The sequence below is a fragment of the Emydura macquarii genome, unplaced genomic scaffold, assembly GCF_026122565.2.
Source record: "Emydura macquarii macquarii isolate MOO-44397 ecotype Brisbane River unplaced genomic scaffold, CSIRO-AGI_Emac_v2 contig_3345, whole genome shotgun sequence".
NCBI lineage: Eukaryota > Metazoa > Chordata > Testudines > Chelidae > Emydura > Emydura macquarii.
The window spans coordinates 5,712,488-5,730,575 of NW_027133482.1; the positions used below are offsets into that span (position 1 = coordinate 5,712,488).

The window sequence follows — 18,088 nt, forward strand, 5'->3', positions numbered from 1 at the left end:
CTCGGGTGGAACGGCCCTCTGAGACATGGGGTATCGTTAGCAGCGTCCCAGGCTCCTCTCCAGGGGTGGTGGCTGGATCTCAGCAATCGAGTTAACTGCATGAGCGGGTGTGACTCCCCTGGGGAGGCCCAGCCCAGCCCGGACCCCAGAGCAGGTCGCAGAATTCTGGGACTGACCGTTGGGCGGAAAGAGCCGTTGGGAAGGAATTTCGGGGTGGGGAGGGAGGCGCATTGGGAACAGGGGCCAGAGACGGGGATTGATGAAGAGCAGTGTGGAGGGAGATGGTGCCTCCTGCATATTTAAAGCACAGCATCTCCCGGGAGCAGTCTGGCCCACCCTGAGGGGTTCATGGTTATGGCAGGCATGACAATTTCCAGGAGGACGGATGGCTTTCGGACGAGTGAAGGTGGCATTTCTTGTCTGCTGCAGCATTGGTAATATGAAAGCGGCTCCAGGCCCCTCCCGCACCTTGGCAGTTTTAACAAAACCTGCGTTAAGGTGGGCACCGCTCGACCAAGCGCCTGCTGGCATAGCTCTAGGGCGGGCAGACGGGCAGGAAGTAAGACGGGGAAGCTTCAGGAGGAGCGGGGCGCTGCCTGTCTGGGGCACAGGCTGAAATCCAGACAGGGAGGTGGTGGGGAAAGGTTCTGGAGAAGAAGGGTGCTGTCCGTGTGGGGCAGAGACTGGCAGTCGGTCTGGGAGGTGGGGGGCAGGGCGCTGTCTGTGTGGGGCAGAGACTGGCAGTCGGTCTGGGAGGTGGGGGGGCAGTATCTGGAGGAGGGGGCACTTCTCTCTGGGGCACAGACTGTCGTGGAGACACATGGGCAGGCTCTGGAAGAGTGGGTTTCTCTCTGGCAGTTGGAGCGATGGCGGGGGACGTTTCTGGAGGGACGGGGCACGGTCTGGGGCACCGGCTGGCAGTTATTGAGGGGGAAGGGAAGGACATGGAGGAGCCGACCGGTGTCTGTGTGGGGCACAACGTGCCATTTAGACAGGGAGGTTGAGGGGAACGTTGTGGGGGGCAGGGCGCTGTCTGTGTGGGGCACAGGCTGGCAGTTATTTGGGGGGAGGGAAGTTTATGGGAGCTAACAGCTGTCTCTTGAGCCACAGCTTGGCGTTTTTTAGACAGGGAGCTGGCGGGGGAAGGTCCTGGAGGGGCAGGGTGCTGTCTGTGTGGGGCACAGGCTGGCGGTCAGACAGGGAGGTGGGGGGCAGGGCGCTGTCTGTGTGGGGCACAGGCTGGCATCAGTCAGGGAGGTGGGGGGCAGGGCGCTGCCTGTGTGGGGCACAGGCTGGCGGTCAGTCAGGGGGGTGGGGGGCGGGGCGCTGTCTGTGTGGGGCACAGTCTGGCTGGGTCAGTCAGGGGGGGTGGGGGCAGGGAGGATGTGGGGGGCGGGGCGCTGTCTGTGTGGGGCACAGGCTGGCATCAGTCAGGGAGGTGGGGGGCGGGATGCTGTCTGTGTGGGGCACAGGCTGGCATCAGTGGGGCGCTGTCTGTGTGGGGCACAGGGAGGTGGAGGAGTGGGGTGCTGTCTATGTGGGGCATAGGCTGGCGGTCAGTCAGGGAGGAGGTGGGGGGCAGGGCGCTGTCTGTGTGGGGCACAGGCTGGCGGTCAGTCAGGGGGGTGGGGGGCAGGGCGCTGTCTGTGTGGGGCACAGGCTGGCATCAGTCAGTCAGGAAGGGGGGGCAGGGTGCTGTCTGTGTGGGGCACAGGCTGGCATCAGTCAGGGAGGTGGGGGGCAGGGCGCTGTCTGTGTGGGGCACAGGCTGGCATCAGTCAGGAAGGTGGGGGGCAGGGCGCTGTCTGTGTGGGGCACAGGCTGGCATCAGTCAGGGAAGTGAAGGGGAGTGGGGCGCTGTCTGTGTGGGGCACAGGCTCGCATCAGTCAGGAAGGTGGGGGGCAGGGCGCTGTCTGTGTGGGGCACAGGCTGGCATCAGTCAGGGAGGTGAAGGGGGCAGGGTGCTGTCTGTGTGGGGCACAGGCTGGCAGTCAGTCAGGGGGTGGTGGTGGTAGAAGCTGCTATTTTCCATGCCCAGGCAGCTCTTCAAACTGCCCAGCTCCACCCGCAGCCAGCTCTACACAACTTCAAACTGACCACTTGGCGAGTGTGTGGGTTGGGCAGGAAGATGTGTTTAGATTCGTGTGGGTAGCCAATGAGGCATGGGCATTGCAGGTTTGTTGTCAGCGTGCGCCCTGGTTGTGTTGATTTGTGTCTAGAGGGTTGTGGGTGGGTTATGCTCGGGGATGGTGTGTTGATTTGTTTGCTCCGACTCATTACAACCGCTGCACCTGTTGCATACAGATTAGCTATAGTGGCAGCCTGGTGATCGGTTGGGATACCTCGTTATCACAAATGCTGAGGATGCCAGGCATGGCAGAGAGAGTTTTATCACTTCGGGGAAGCCCCATGGTCTGTGGTATACCAGATGTCAGAAAGGACGATCACATTAGTTCCTTCTGGTCTTGGAATCTATCATGCATTTATACGTGGCATGTAAACTCACTAGGACAAGAAACCTCTTCTTGTTCTGTGTTTGTACAGCACCTAGCACTAGGGGCCCTGATCCATGGTCGGGACTCCTTGGGGCTACCACAATACAGGTAATAAAGTGTGTTTACAAGGATAAATAAATATCTGCATTTCTAAAGCACTTCGCTCCAGTGTACCTCAGTACCCCCATGAGGTTAAAATGAAGTAGCAAGCACACCAGTCCATTTCAGGCAGTGGTACCTTTCCTGATACTCCAAGAACAGCTGGAGTCAATGCCAACCCTCTGGGAAAGGAAAACTCTGCTATTGAAGTTTTGAAAACATGCCTTACTGTGATAGGCCAAAGAAGCTCAGTCTGTTTAGTTACCCAAGAGAAGGAAAAGAGGTGACTTGATCACACAGTCTCCAAGTACTTACCTGTGGAGGAGATTTCTGATAGCAGATGGCTCTGTATTCTAGCAGTCAAAGGCAAAATGAGATCCAACAGCTGGAAGGTGAAGCTAACCACATTCAGACTAGAAAGAAGGTGCTCACTGCGAACAGGGAGGGGAATTAACCATCAGAACAACTTATCTAGGGATGTGACGGATCTCCACCACGTAGGGTCTTCGTAGCAGAGTGGAGGGAGAAAGCCCCTTGGTGCCTCTGCCCCCCCGCTGCCTGGGCTGGGGTAAAGAGGGCCGGCAGAGCCCTGGACTGCAGGGAAGGAACCTACAGCTGAAGGGGCTGATTAGAAGAAGCCAGGAATATGCCTAATGAGGCAAGCCAGGGAGAAACCGGGGAGAGGTGTGGCCAGGGACGAGGGTAGGAGCCCTGCACCTTAGTTTGCCACCTGGCCAAGAGAGGCTGAGCAGCCCAAAGTCTTGGGGCCAAGTGGGCCTGGTTCGGGAGTGGAATCTGTATTTATACACTGTAAACAAACAAGCACGGGTGATTGCACCAGGTGAAGCCTTGAGTCCTGTTACTGCGGAGGGGCGGGACCACCCCAAGGACTCAGAGAGGCAGGGCACTCCTGGCAATCTGCTACAGTCTTGTTTTAAAGACTAAATGTCTTTCTGAAAGAGATGCTTTAGCTCAAACAGAAGCTATGGGCATGAAGCCAAAATTACTGGGCAAAATTCTCTTGCCTGTGCTGTGGAAAAGGTCAAACTGGATCATCACGATGGCTCTTTATGGACTTAAATTGATTAAAAGGATCCCAAAGACTCTCAGCTCTCCAATGGCCGGTACTGTCAGATTTCTAATGAAACAAGCAACTCAGTGGTCCAATTTTAGAGGCTAGGTAGTACCTCTTGGGTTCGGCCTCCTGGCAGATACTGCTGCAACGCACAAGGCTCCCCAGAAGGTACATGTGGTTGGTATCGGCAAGGCCATCAATAGAGATATTATCCTAATTAACTTAGCAAATTCTGCTTTCTTTTCAGAACACATGCTTGTGCTACTCGCTGATTTATTTAGGCCAGTTTCTCTCAGCTATGCAGAAGCAATTTACCACAGGAGCTTAGCACAGAGGAGGAAGCAGAGCCAAAATGAACCACTGGCTTGGCAGCTCCCGCAGTGACATATTTTTCCTGGTTTAATTGAATTTGTTTTGGAGGGAGCAGCATCTCTGGAAAACCTAAATTCTGGGATTATCCTTAGGTCACGTATGGCGCACACAGGAGCAATGGAATATTTACAGCCCTTACAATGGTTCTGACCTTTTCCAAGGAGCTGGTGGGGGGGTGAACATCTCCCTGGTGAGACTTAAAATCAAATAAATAGGTTTTTAAAAGAGTGTCCTTCAAGCTGCCATCCCTGTTGGTTTATGGAGTATTTCCTGAGCAGCAGGCTTGGCTCAGGGAATGCCACACGCGGGGCATGTTATTCCACTCCATCACCTGCCCCTGAAAGAACAAGCTACTAGCCATCAAATGAAACCCACAGGATGTGAGTGAACGCCGTAGGCTTCCAAACAACTTTGCTAGCGACGTACGTGCCTCCTAGCACAGAGCAATGGGGACCAGCTGGCTCAAAGGCCCAGCAAAAGGCTCCATGGTGTCTTTTGCCATTAGGTTACTGGTTCAAATTCAACATACGTTGGGAGAGTCCACATCATCGCGGTGGGGGGAGCCCTGCGTGGAACGAGTTCATGTGTCTTGTTCCATTTCCCAGCAAACTAGCATCTGCAACAGGACATGTTTGTCTCTACAAAGGCTGGGGATAGACACAGAAGCCGACCTCCCCTTTTCTCCCTCAAAATGGTGCCTCCAGGTTGAGAATTGAGACACTTGAGTGGGGAAGGGCTGCAGCTGTTAGACACCGGGGGGGACATCACTTTCCAGACCTGTCAATTGGCGCCTTTCTCCGGCACTTTTTCAATATGAAGAATGTGACTATTTCTGTCGCCCTGGGTATTTTAAAGCCAGGAAAGCTTTCTGAAAAGCAACAATGGTTGTCTGATAGTTGCCACCTTTTCCAGACTAGGCCATGGGATGTTAACAGTTCCCTTCGGCAAAGGCTTATCGTCACACCCTACTCAACAGCTAAAAACATATGAAAGATTGCCCTGTAAGCAACTGATGGGGTTGGGACATTATGCAGCTGAGAACAGGAGGGGAGGGGAATTGAGATATTGTGTTAAAGCCTGGGAACCCCAGTTTCAAGATCCCACAGCCCTCAGATACCAGGGTGATGTGGGCCATGGGAAAATCTACTTAGAGAGAGTCAAATCATACTGAAAAATAAAATTAAACAAGAGTTTGTGCCAGACATTCATATGGCAACCATGCTGTCATGACAGACCTTTCTGCCTGCCTGCAATATGTCCAGATCACAGGACCTGGGACAAATTGCTATGGGAAAACGTATGGACTCTTTGCCACGCTTCAATGGGAAAAGTTAAAGCTTTTCAATGCATGCATAACATTGAATTCCCTCCCTTTGACGGGGAGATTAAGGGCCGATTAGGCCCCAATTTTAGGCTCTCTTTGAAAAACAGAATGTTAATTGATATCTTTCCATTATTATTTGCATTTCAGTGGCACCTCCAGGCCTAGCTGAGGTCCCAGCCCCATTGTGCTAGGTGCTGTACAAACACAGAGACAGTTCCTGATCCAAAGAGCTTACGATCTAAAGAGACAAGACAGAGAGAGGGTGAAAGAGATCCACAGAGTGACTTGCCCAAGGTCACTCAGCAGGTCAGTGGCAGACCTAGGGACAGAACGCCAGTTTTTTACTTGGCTGTAGCATCAGTCATGAAACAACAACTGCCAGAAAAGCAGAAACTGACACTGTGACTACAGTTATGTGCTGTTAATATTCTCCCCAGGCTGTGTGAGTTATGCAGAGGGTCAATGAGGGATTGGGGAAAATCTATTAAATTTTCTTTATTCACTTAAATAAAAACCTCTTTCTTGTGATCACTGTCAACGGAAGGGCCAGAACCTCTAGGGCAAGGTGGTTCTATTAAAGAAACCTCCTCTGGCAATATTTGGACTTTGTCCTTGAAAAAGTATAGTAAGAACAAGATTTTCAAAAGTAGGAACCTACACGAAGTCGCCTCATTTTCAAATGAGTGAAGCAGCCAGTCAGTGGGGGCTATTGGGTGCTCTGCACTTGCTTAGGCACCTCAGTGTGGAGTTAGTAGCCAAACTTTGAGCCCTTACTTGTGAAAAATCTTGGCCTTATATGTATTGATGGCACAGCAGAGTGTTCGGTTTGACATCAATTGAAACAGAGTGGAAGTAAGGGGGGGGGGGGTGTTGGAATCCAAGTGTATCTTCCCCCAGCAGAACTTTGTGAAAAATATAAAGATTACTCTTTTATTCCACTTGTAATTAGCTTGTGGAACTCCTTGCTACAGGATGTTGCTGGGGCCAAGAATTTAGGAAGATTCAAAGAGGGATTGGATGTTTATATGGATAACAAGAATATCCAAGGTTATAAGACATAATGCTAAAAAAAAGAGAGAGATTATTGGAAGGGAGATAAGCCTTATATTTCAGATCTTAAACCTGTCTCTTATTATCAGAATCAGGACGAGACCTTCCTGGGGGGCAGATTCTCCTTTATGTGCCTAGTGGTGGGTGCACGCACACACACACACACACACACTCTACATCCAGAGGAGAAGTCACTGTTTCACAAAAGTTCATTCCTACCGCATCAGTGTCTGCACATGTAAATTCTTTTTTCCTAGCCCTAGAACCCAGCTGGGAGCATATCTATTGCAGTGGCTCAAACTGTAATACAATGAGGCTTATTCAGGTACGCCGGGCAGCAGTCCTTGCATAAAGAGTGGAAATTTATGATCTGCTTTAAATGTCACCTTTTCAACTCCGTGCCTTGGCTCAACAACCTTTGAAGTAAACATTAGCAAATGACCAGGATTTTTCAGCACAAGGCCCCTTCCAACATAAATAAATGTTCTTGTAATAAGCGCATGAAAAGGCTCACAGTTGAATTTGGCAGAAATACCTGCAGTCCGCGATGATGTCATCAATCAACTGGGCAACCAATGAATCCAAGTCGTTTGATGAGCACTTGGCCTTGAGCGCGAGGTGGACCAGCTCCAAGCCTGCTTCCTACACAACATACAAAGCAGAGAACTCACGCACTGATTACTGCATCTCCCAGCCAGCCTTCTCCTAACTCACACCCTGCAGACCAGCGCTGTGCAAAAATGCAATGTCATTTGAAGGCCCAACGTATCCCAAGGGCCTCCCATCCTGCGGCCAGTGGGAGGCCCTGATTTTCACAGCCTCCTGTGCGTACTTGTGAACCTGTGTGTCACTCCCCTCTCTAGAGGATTATAGCCTACTACCGCTACCAGTTAACGGAGCTACTGGCCTGTGCTCTTAGTGCTGAAATGCCAGGGTTCCATTCCTGCTGGGAGGGACAGAGAGCAAGAGCGAAACCCTGGTGCCCTACAAATGGCTTTGTCTTTTGTCGATTTCGGGGACATCTCCCTGAAAACAGACAGCTTTTTAAAGAAGGCCTCTCTAGCTTCCACCCAAACCCTGCTGTCAAGCCTGGTGGCGGGGGGAGGGAAGGTTCCAGACTGGAAAAAAGGCATACGTTTTGAATGGTGAGAGTAATGCACCATTGTAACAACAGTCATGGTGGATTCTTTAGCACTGCCTGTTTTTAAACCAAGATTGGATGTTTTTCCAAAAGCTCTGCTCCAGGAATTATTTCAGAGATGTTCTCTGGCCTGTGTCATGCAGGAGGTCAGACCAGATCATCACATTTGTCTTCTGGCCTTGGAGTCTCTGAATCTATGCTATTAAAGCATTCTCTGTATGTTACATGTCATGGGCAAGCTGAGAGGCATGTGGGCATGTTATGTAGAAGTGTGTTCTTCTGAGCAGGATCTGTTAAACAGGAGAATATTGGGTCGGACCGCTGATCACCCCTAGCAAGATCAAGATTCTGTTGTGCTGAGCGCTGTATATATTAAAAGCGAGGCTCTGTCCCAAAGCATTGAGTGTTCCAGTGCGCCATTTCAGAGGTGAGCAATGAGATCCAAGGCCCAGAGAGACTATGTGAGTTCCCTGAGACAACGCCAAGTCCATGGACAGCACCCGCATAGTGCTGCATGTCTCGGGTCGTGCAGGGAGTTCATGGAGCCCTGGGGCAGCATGTGCGTTGGTGCAGTGTGTGCCCAATGCAGCATGGCTTGCTGACAGCAGAGTGTGTGTGTGAGTAGCTTGTGCAACTGAGTGCAGGTTGTGAACGCAGTGAGTGTATGTGTCGTGCGGTATGGTGCTGTATTGGAGTTGCTGAATGCAGTGTGTGTGCGTGCATGTGCATTGGGCAGTATCTGCAGATGCTGAGTGCAGCCTGCATGTGATGCGGTATTTGCAGTAGCTGAGCACAACGTGTGCACATGTGGTACGGTATTTACAGTTGCTGAGTGCTGTGCACACGTGTGCTGTGGTATTTGCAGCTGCTGAGCTCCGTGCACGTGTGTGCTGTGGTATTTGCAGCTGCTGAGTGCAGCGTGCGCTGTGGTATTTGCAGCTGCTGAGTGCTGTGCACACGTGTGCTGTGGTATTTGCAGCTGCTGAGCGCAGCATGTGTTGTGGTATTTGCAGCTGCTGAGCACAGTGTGTGTTGTGGTATTTGCAGCTGCTGAGCGCAGTGTGTGTTGTGGTATTTGCAGCTGCTGAGTGCTGTGCACACGTGTGCTGTGGTATTTGCAGTTGCTGAGCACAGCGTGTGCTGTGGTATTTGCAGCTGCTGAGTGCAGTGTGTGCTGTGGTATTTGCAGCTGCTGTGCACACGTGTGCTGTGGTATTTGCAGCTGCTGAGTGCAGCGTGCTGTGTATTTGCAGCTGCTGTGCGCTGTGGTATTTGCAGCTGCTGTGCACACGTGTGCTGTGGTATTTGCAGCTGCTGAGTGCAGCGTGCGCTGTGGTATTTGCAGCTGCTGAGCGCAGCGTGCGCTGTGGTATTTGCAGTTGCTGAGTGCTGTGCACACGTGTGCTGTGGTATTTGCAGCTGCTGAGCGCAGCTGAGTTGCTGAGTGCTGTGCACACGTGCGCTGTGGTATTTGCAGCTGAGTGCAGCGTGCGCTGAGCAGTTGCAGTGTGTGTTGTGGTATTTGCAGTTGCTGAGCGCAGCGTGCGCTGTGGTATTTGCAGTTGCTGAGTGCTGTGTGTGTGCTGTGGTATTTGCAGCTGCTGAGTGCAGCGTGTGTGTGTAGCTTTGCAGCTGCTGAGTGCAGCGTGCGCTGTGGTATGTGCAGGTGCTGAGGGCTGGGCACACGTGTGCTGTGGTATTTGCAGTTGCTGAGCGCAGTGTGTGTTGTGGTATTTGCAGTTGCTGAGTGCTGTGCACACGTGCGCTGTGGTATTTGCAGTGCTGAGTGCAGCGTGCTGTGGTATTTGCAGTTGCTGAGTGCTGTGCACACGTGTGCTGTGGTATTTGCAGTTGCTGAGCGCAGCGTGTGCTGTGGTATTTGCAGTTGCTGAGTGCTGTGCACACGTGCGCTGTGTATTTGCAGCTGCTGAGCGCAGCGTGCGCTGTGGTATTTGCAGTTGCTGAGTGCTGTGCACACGTGTGCTGTGGTATTTGCAGTTGCTGAGTGCAACGTGTGCTGTGGTATTTGCAGTTGCTGAGTGCTGTGCACACGTGCGCTGTGGTATTTGCAGTTGCTGAGTGCAGCGTGCGCTGTGGTATTTGCAGTTGCTGAGTGCTGTGCACACGTGCGCTGTGGTATTTGCAGCTGCTGAGCGCAGCGTGCGCTGTGGTATTTGCAGTTGCTGAGTGCTGTGCACACGTGTGCTGTGGTATTTGCAGTTGCTGAGCGCTGTGGTATTTGCAGTTGCTGAGTGCAACGTGCTGTGGTATTTGCAGTTGCTGAGTGCTGTGCACACGTGTGCTGTGGTATTTGCAGTTGCTGAGCGCAGCGTGCGCTGTGGTATTTGCAGTTGCTGAGTGCTGTGCACACGTGCGCTGTGGTATTTGCAGTTGCTGAGCTCTGTGCATGCTGTGGTATTTGCAGCTGCTGAGTGCAGCGTGTGCGCATGCTGCAGTTGGTGCATGGAACATCGTATTATTGAACAGTGAAAACATTCCTGCTCTGGCAGCGCAGCTCCCTTTCAGGCAAGATCGAATGACTGGAAAGTTCGAAGTGCAAAGCCTGCCAGCCTGGAAGCGAGTCAGGCAGATTCCCGTGGTTCCAAACAGCCCTTTTCATTTAGTCCTTTGCAGACTGCACAGTCACCTATTTTTAGATGTGTTCCCTCCTGTGTCCCCTCAGTGTGTCTTTCTTGTTTGCCTTCATAAATGGCTATTTATCAAAGCCAGATGTTTGCAAGCGAGAGCCCCTCCCTGAGTCACCATCTCCCTACTCAGGACACAATCCCCCGGATCTGACATTAAATCTGTCTGTCGAAAGCTCTAAAATAGTTAGACTAGGGACTTGTTCCTGGGAGGAAGAGTTATCTCGTGGTTAAAGCTGGGGGAACTGGAGTCAGGAGATCTGACTTCTATGCCCAGCTCTGTCTCCAGCTCACTCTGTGTCTTTGAGTAAGTCACTTCCCTGCTCTGAGCCTCAGTTTCCCCTGCTGTAATTTTGTTGTTTTCATTTTCTCCGGCCCCTCTCCACTGCTCAGGGCACCTCCCAGAACGAGAAAGCTACAGTTTTCAGTACAAAGCTTTAGTTCAGTTGTATTTCCAGTGGCAAATATTCCAGTTAGCAGACACTCCTACAAGAACTGCAGCCGCCCTTCCGAGCCCTTGGAGATCAGCAAATGAAAGGCACTGTGTAAGGGAGATTGAAATATTATTCAAGCTAGCATATGGCTCAGTGCCTCGCACGCTCGCCTGTGGGCTAGGGCATTCAAATATCAAGAGCTGACATTTCTCTCTGTTCCTCCTGGTGATGGGGCTGGATTCCGACGTCTCTCCCACAGGGGGAGGAGGAGAAAACAAGGTTACTTACCAGTAACTGCTGTTCTTCGAGACGTGTTGCTCATGTCCATTCCACTATAGGTGTGTGCACACCTCCGTGCACGGCTACCAGAACCTTTTCGCCTTAGCAGATCCCGTAGGGCCGGCTCTGGTGCCCCCTGAAGCCCCGCACACATGCCGCGACATATGAGGCACTGTCGGCCCTACGCCCCTCAGTCCCTTCTTTCCGCCAACTCCGGCGGTGGGGATGGGGGGTGGGTGTGGAATGAACATGAGCAACACATCTCAAAGAACAGCAGTTACTGGTAAGTAACCTTGTTTTCTTCCTCGAGTGCTTGCTCACGTCCATTCCACTATAGGTGACTAACAAGCAGTACCCTGGAGGTGGGCCGGAGTTAGCGGTGAGCTGCCCTCAGCACAGCTCTGCTGAAGCCCACTCCTTCCTTGGGCAGAGGCGTGGTGGGACGTGAAGGTATGCACCGCCAGCCTGACAGCTGATCTGCAGGTGCCCTGCCCTGGCACTTCCGCTAGGAAGGCTGTGGATGGAGCTTGAGCTCTGTTGGGTGAGCTGTGGCATCCGGAAGCGGCACCTTCACCTGCTCATGGCCGAACGTGATGCAGGAATTTATTCGCAAGGAAATTGCGCCGGTCGGTGACCGGTGAACCTTTCATCTGGTCGGATGCTGCAAGGAAGAGCTGCGTCGCTCTCCGGAACAGCCTCGTACATCTGGTGTAGAAGCCAGGGCCCCACTCGCGTTTTACTGAGTGCTGCCTTTTCCTCTCCTCTGAGTCGTGTGGTTCAGGGAAACCTGGGGATAGTATATGATTGGTCCAATGAGACTGGGCAACCACCTTGGGCTAGAAGGCCCAGTGCGGTCCCATCTGAACCTTATCTTATAGACCACAGTATGAGGGAGGAGCTCTGAGGTCAGAGCTCTGATCCTGGAGACCTTCCTTGCCGAGGTAAATACCCCCAGGAAGGTCACCTTCCCGGAAGGCCAGAGTAGAGGGCATGCCACCGTGTGGTTGGGGGGGCGGCCATAGGCCAGGAAGGACCAGGTCGAGATCCCAGGGAGGCTCTGGGTCGCGGCCTATGGATAGAGCCTCCTACCCCCTTCCGGGACCGAACCGCCATCTGACGGGAGGACCACAATCCCCCTTCCAGTGGCTGATGGGAGGCCGATATGGCTGGTAGCTGCAGCAAGCATTTCCCGGATCGCCGATGCTGGCGAAAGCCGGGCAGAGTGTCTCGGGACTGCTCCCGGCAGGCCACAGCCACTTCCACTTAGCCCGGTACACGACCTGCGTGAGGGCTTCCTGCTACCCAGCAGTGCTCGCTGGGCTTGGTATGAGCAGTTCGCTCATCGCCTCTCGGCCACCGATCCGTGACTCCCTGAGGTGCCGAGGGTCCAGGTCTGGGCACCGCAGGTGACCGTGATCCTTGGAGCTGGGATCGCGCTGGCCCAGAGGCTCCCGAGGCGGCGATCAAGAAAACCAGCAGCATGCTGAGCCCGTGCCGGCGTGGCCAGGCCGGAGCAATCCAGATGGCCTCTGTTTAGCCCCTCCTTGCTTTCAGCAGGGCTGTGGGAAGGAGGGGGAAGGCGGGAAGTGAATATGAAGCCTCTGACCACCGCAGACGAATGGCCTTGGCGAGCGCCCCGCCCCTTGACTAGGGAGAGGGCAGTACTGCAGACACCTCGTGCTGCAGTCCGAGACCGACGGGTTCCCTTTGGGGAGAACCCCCCTCCAGATGGTCGTAGACGCCCTTACTGGAGCAGCGACCCCTCATGGTGAGGAAGAGCGACCCCTTGACGCGATCTGCCTTGCCGTTCCTCACCCCCGGGAGCTGATCACCGCCAGGTCCTAGTCACCGATAGGTTCCCTTTCTACGGCTGACGAGTGGACTCCCATGAGGGACTCTGTCCCACAGCACGGCTGGGGCAAGGTCTGGTTCGGGAAGTAACCAGTTACACCGATGCATTCCATAGGCTGCACCTGCGTTAACGTGAATGTGTGTGTTTACCAGCAGGACCCGCTGGCCGCAAGAGATACCTCGCACCTGACCAGCTCACACTGCCCTGGGCTTGGGACCTGGGCCTGCGTGGGCAGATCATGCACCGTCAGCGCGCGGCTACCACTGCCAAGCCTTCAGTAGACACCGCCGGCCAAGTAACAGGCCGCGGGGCAAGCCGTAAAGCATTAGGGGGAGTCGACCCCTACGAAGTGCGGGAACCTTTGAGGATGTGCGTCCCTGACATCCAGGTCGGCTTGCTTCCACTACTGGAGCTGGGGGCACCATGCAAGAGTTGAGCCCCTTGGTCGGTATTTGTGGGAGGACATAGGTTTGCCACCGTCCTCAGATCCCCCTCGTTTTTGGGGGGGATGAGGGAGTACCTTGAGTAGGGCCTCTTCCTCCATCACCTGCGGGACCTCTCCTGCTGCTCGTGGCTGAGGCATCCTCAACCTCTTGGATGTGGAATTGTCACTGAGAGGGAGGAAGGGGATGGCGTCGAGGGCCTGGGGGGAGGAGACGACCGGGGGCCCTAGCTCACCGAACTATCTAAAGGACCCAGTGGTCCGAAGGCCTTCTGGCTCACCCATGCCTGCAGGAGGACATAGGCCAGGGCGCTGCCCTTGCATTCACCAGCAGAAGGCCCTTTTCCGATCACCTTACTGCCGAGAGGGCCCTTACTGATGGCCTACGGAGCCGGTCAGGGCGGATGGTGTCTCCCAGACCCCCTGACTCCGTCTCATTGCCCGTAGGTCACAAGACAGCCGTGGCTGGCACCTCTGCTGCTGCTGTCCCTGGAGACCTGTCTGACACCTGGAGGTCTGTGGCGCGTAGCGGCCCAGGGAACAGAGCATGGTCTAGGAGGCCCTGAGACCATGTCTATCCGAGCCAAGGAGAAGGCTGACTTGTCCAAGGAAGGGCCCCGGATAGGCTGCTGGACCTTTTGGGACAGCCCGGGATTGCAGCCATTAACCTCTGGGCACGCCGGTGGCGGGGGGCATGGCTCTGCCACTGAATCAGCAGCGCCTGAGGGTGCCTGGAGCACTGCTAGCTCTCGTGGTATCCTCTTCTGCAATGGCTACAGGCTCAGCGCCTGCTGTCGGGCAGAGCCTCAGCAAAGCAACGTCCCCAAGGGCTCCCTCTCCACCTGCTGGTAGCACTACTGAATACAATTTTCTCCAACAAGTCTGGCTTGTAGTCACCCTCGTTCTCTGGAATAGAGCCCGTCCGCCTTGCCTGTCCTTGTGATCGGCGACCACCCCCGCCAAGGACCTGGGGCGGGGTGGTGAACAGTATTCAAACCCCTTGGGTGGGTGTAATACTCTTCCTTCTAGGCACTGGGCTATGGAGCAGGGGGTTGCCACAAGACCTACTCTATGCCTGGCACCCCTCTGTAGACCAGGAGGTGGAGCCCACCGATAATCCCATTAAAGGTTGTCCGTCGCCCTTTTTTCTCCTTGGCCTCCAGCCCCAAGATGGAGGCTGCCTCTTGAGCAGTTCCCGTTGTGCCCTAGAATCAACCAGGGCTCGGGCGCGTGCTTCATCTGGCGGGGAGGAGAGCGGGGGGCTCTGCAAGCCACAGCCCTCTTCCGCCGACAGGCGGTCCCCCCAGGATCCTCTGCCCATGGGGCCGAGCCGTCGTCCGAGGGCGCATGGTGGCCTTTCCTTGTACTCGAGGCACTGACTGCATCCCTGAGGAGTTGACGGACCATGGTCCCGTCCCCCCTGGGAAGTCCCCAAGGTCATACAGCCATTGGGGTGACCATTGCCTCCGAGGCCATCCACCTGGGCTCTGGCACCTTCCGCTGATGGTTGCTCCCCCAGGTACTGCATCCCCGAAGGGACACTGAGGCACCGTTAACAGACCACTGCAGGGGCTGCCCAAAGCCTCTTACTGTGCGGTACCGTCGCTCCAGAGAGCGACCCCTCGGCGACGACGCCCTCGACTACCAGCTTCGTCATGGGTGCCGCGGCCGGCGCAGGCGTACGGACAGCGCTGTGGTGGGCTGGGCTGACCCGAGCATCATCCCTGCATCGAGGGCTTTGCGCTCTACATGCGTCTCGTTGCTGAGTCAAGCTCCGGTGACCAACTATGCCCAGCCTCGGTGCCGGGCGAACCCCTCGGTGCCAAGCCCGTCTCCGGCTGCCGGGTTCTACACTGCCTGGCGAACTCCTTGGTGCCAAGTCCATCTCCGGCATCCCGGGTTCAGTGTTGTGTCAGCGCGGGGGCAAACTCCTCGGCGCCGAGCCTGTCTGCGGCTACTGGGTTCTGTACAACCCAGCGAACTCCTCGGTGCCGAGTCCGTCTCCAGCATCCGGGTTCTGCACTGCCCGGCGAACACCTCGGCGCCGAGAATGTCTGCGGTGACCGGGATCAGTTCCGCATCCTTGCGGGCGAACTCCTCGGTGCTGGGGCGGTGTGATGGACCTCGCCCGGTGCCAGGGGGTCGAGACCGGTGCCAGGCAGGCGACTTCACTCTCTGCCTTGATGCAGGTCGGTCCGATGACCACGACCTGGGATGACTTCTCGGGGAGCGATCCTGCTCTACTCTAGGAAACCGATCTGCAGGAGATCTTCCTCCCCGTACCGGGGATCTCCTGAGCCATTCAGGGGTCCCAACGCAGGCTTCCCCTTAACGCCAGCCCCTTCTCTCTCGTGGAGGTATGGGTGGCGACAGCGTATGCAAGGCCAACAAGGCTCTTGCCGCCCTTCGGCCAGTGAAGCTGGTAGGTGCCGAGGGGCTTCCCCATCATCGAGTCAGGGGAGGCTCGCTGGCTGGAGACGCTGGCTCCGGCAGTGGGTCTACGCGATCCGACCTCGGTGTGGATTGGTGCTGCACCTCGCCCGCTCTGATGGTGCAGGGGAGTCTGAGTGCGTCCGTCTGCATGGTGCCGAGTCGGGTAGGTGCTGACGGTGCCCTCTGTACCAGCGGCGCACTGGATACCGCAGCGAAGCGGTTGGCTCAGAGCCGGCTCGCGGCTCCGTGAGCTGGGCTTTTGTGCAGATTTTCTGGAGGTCTGAAAGCCTCACGATCCGTTCTCTTACTTACGAAAAGCTTCCCCCTCACGCTTCAGGCAGTGGGGATCAGTTAGCGGGAAAGCTTGAAGCCATGACACCGGAGCATACCCGCTCCCGGTAAAAAACTCAGCTAGACTATCTTCCAGCGTCTGCTACCACTACTGCAGTTACTAATCTAACGAACTACTTATCACAAAAAAACCTAGTTTAAAGTTTAACACAGAGAATAAAGTGCTTGCAACAGAAGCGCAGGCAGTTCCAGTAACCGCCACGGGCGGAAAGAAAGAACAGAGGGGGCGTAGGGCTGGCAGCGCCTCATATACCGTGGCATGTGCACAGGACTCCAGGGGACACCAGAGCCGGACCTATGGGATCTGCTAAGGGGAAAAAAGTTCCAGTAGCCGTGCATGGAGGCGTGCACACACCTATAGTGGAATGGACATGAGCAATCACTCAAAGAAGAAGAGCTGGTTTGTGGTCATAGCCCCACCTGCATAGTTGGGTTCTGGTTAGGAATCCAGAACCAAAATGGCCGATCCACATGTCCCCAAAAGGCTAAAATCTTTCTGCTTTCCCTTCCCTCCCACCCCAAACACTAACTGTGGCTGAGCCTCAAAGCCAGACCCTTAAACTGGACCTAATCCAGATCAGATCTTTGCCTCTGAGGTCCCTCTGCCCTGCCGTAGCATGCACTCCCCTGCCCCCAAACCACAGAGGGCAGCATCACTCCGGTACTAAGCGAGGTGACACAGACAATAAGGTCAGTCTAGAACAGTGCATTTCAAACTGCAAATCAGGAGTCCCCAGGCCTGAGGGGGAAAGAAAAGAGAGGCTTTTCTTCCACTTTCGGGGTGGATCCGTGTCAATCCTCATATGCTTGTTGTCATTCTTAGTCCCTCTCACCCACCATTACATCCGGTATTCCTGGAGACCCCCATTTACCAACCCCTACCCCTGTCTGAATGCGGCCTCCTCTGTGGGGGCACTGAGGCTGTTTTAACAGCAATGCCACACCGCAGTGTAAAGACAGAAAACAAAGGATACTATTGGCTAAATGGGGCGTTAGAGATGCTGAATGTGATTATGATCATTATTTGGCCTCCTCGACACTGGCATTAATTCCCCTATTCATTTCCCTGGTGCTTTAATGATCCCACGATTTGAGAAGCTCTTCTTCTAGCTCTCTGAAAGATGCCGCCCCCCAGATCCCTCATTAACTCAACACAGATTCATCTTTGGCGTTCACGTGGTCACACTGATAAGGTTCAACACCGACGCCAGCCGACCTATACTCCTGACGGCCCCGGGCTCCACCACAGAGATGCAAAGGCAACACCGTACTCACCAGCCTGTCTGCAGCGCCTTGGAGAACGTTCTGCACATCGGTTCTGTGGCTGATATCCTCCCAGTAGGATGACAGCACCACCACGGGTTTCACATTGCCCCAGGGGAGGTAGTAATACTGGCAACCTGTGGGACAGAACGTACCAGTATCTGGCTCCGTGTGACGTCACCTGCTACCGATTGGCCCAAAGACAGAGAAAGGGCTAGTCTACCAAAAGCAGCTATGGGAGCACTTTAATTCCAGGGGGAGAGGCCTGGTGCATTGCGCTCTTTGACCTGAAGGTACAGTGGTTCTCAGACTTTTTGTATTGATGACCTCTTTCACATAGCAAGCCTCTGAGTGCGATCCCCTTGCCCCCCTGGGCTCCCCACTCCCCGTTCACCCAAACCCCTGTGGGCTCCCCACTCCCCCTTCGACAGCAACCCTAAATATTGCAAAAATTGCCCTGGCATCTTGGATGACCCTGAGCACTCAAGTTCTGCCCTGCTGGAGGAGATGGAAAACGGAGGTACATTTTACTCAGGGGTGCAAGCACTTGAAGGTGTCCCATCAAAAAAGGACCATCCAATCGTGGAACACGCTTTATCTCCTCCATTCACATCCTGACTCAACGTGTGCATGTGAATTAGCGATAAGCAAGCGCCGTGATCTCGGTACTCGCCAGCAGCTTCTTCAGTCAGTGTCAGCAGGTGAGCTGGGCCTGTAAGGGGTTAGGGCTCTGACTCTGGCCTACCTCTGAGCCAGGGCACCAAGATTCACAGGGCAGAGCAGCGCAGAGGTCTCCCATAAGGTGGGCTCTTCGCACAGTGACGAAGATTTG

At 54.6% G+C, this 18,088-nt stretch overlaps 1 protein-coding gene across 3 annotated transcripts in view; it reads right to left on the minus strand.

Annotated features, from left to right (window-relative positions):
- The window catches only part of DYSF (dysferlin), a 273,511-nt gene that overhangs the window by 158,556 nt on the left and 96,867 nt on the right, over nucleotides 1-18,088 (minus strand). For all 3 annotated transcript variants that reach the window (XM_067533631.1, XM_067533629.1, XM_067533632.1), the window contains 2 exons: nucleotides 17,269-17,393; nucleotides 6,952-7,058 (listed from right to left, as the gene is read on the minus strand). In XM_067533631.1, the coding sequence (XP_067389732.1) occupies nucleotides 6,952-7,058; nucleotides 17,269-17,393 (232 nt within the window). The remainder of the gene's footprint in view (nucleotides 1-6,951; nucleotides 7,059-17,268; nucleotides 17,394-18,088) is intronic.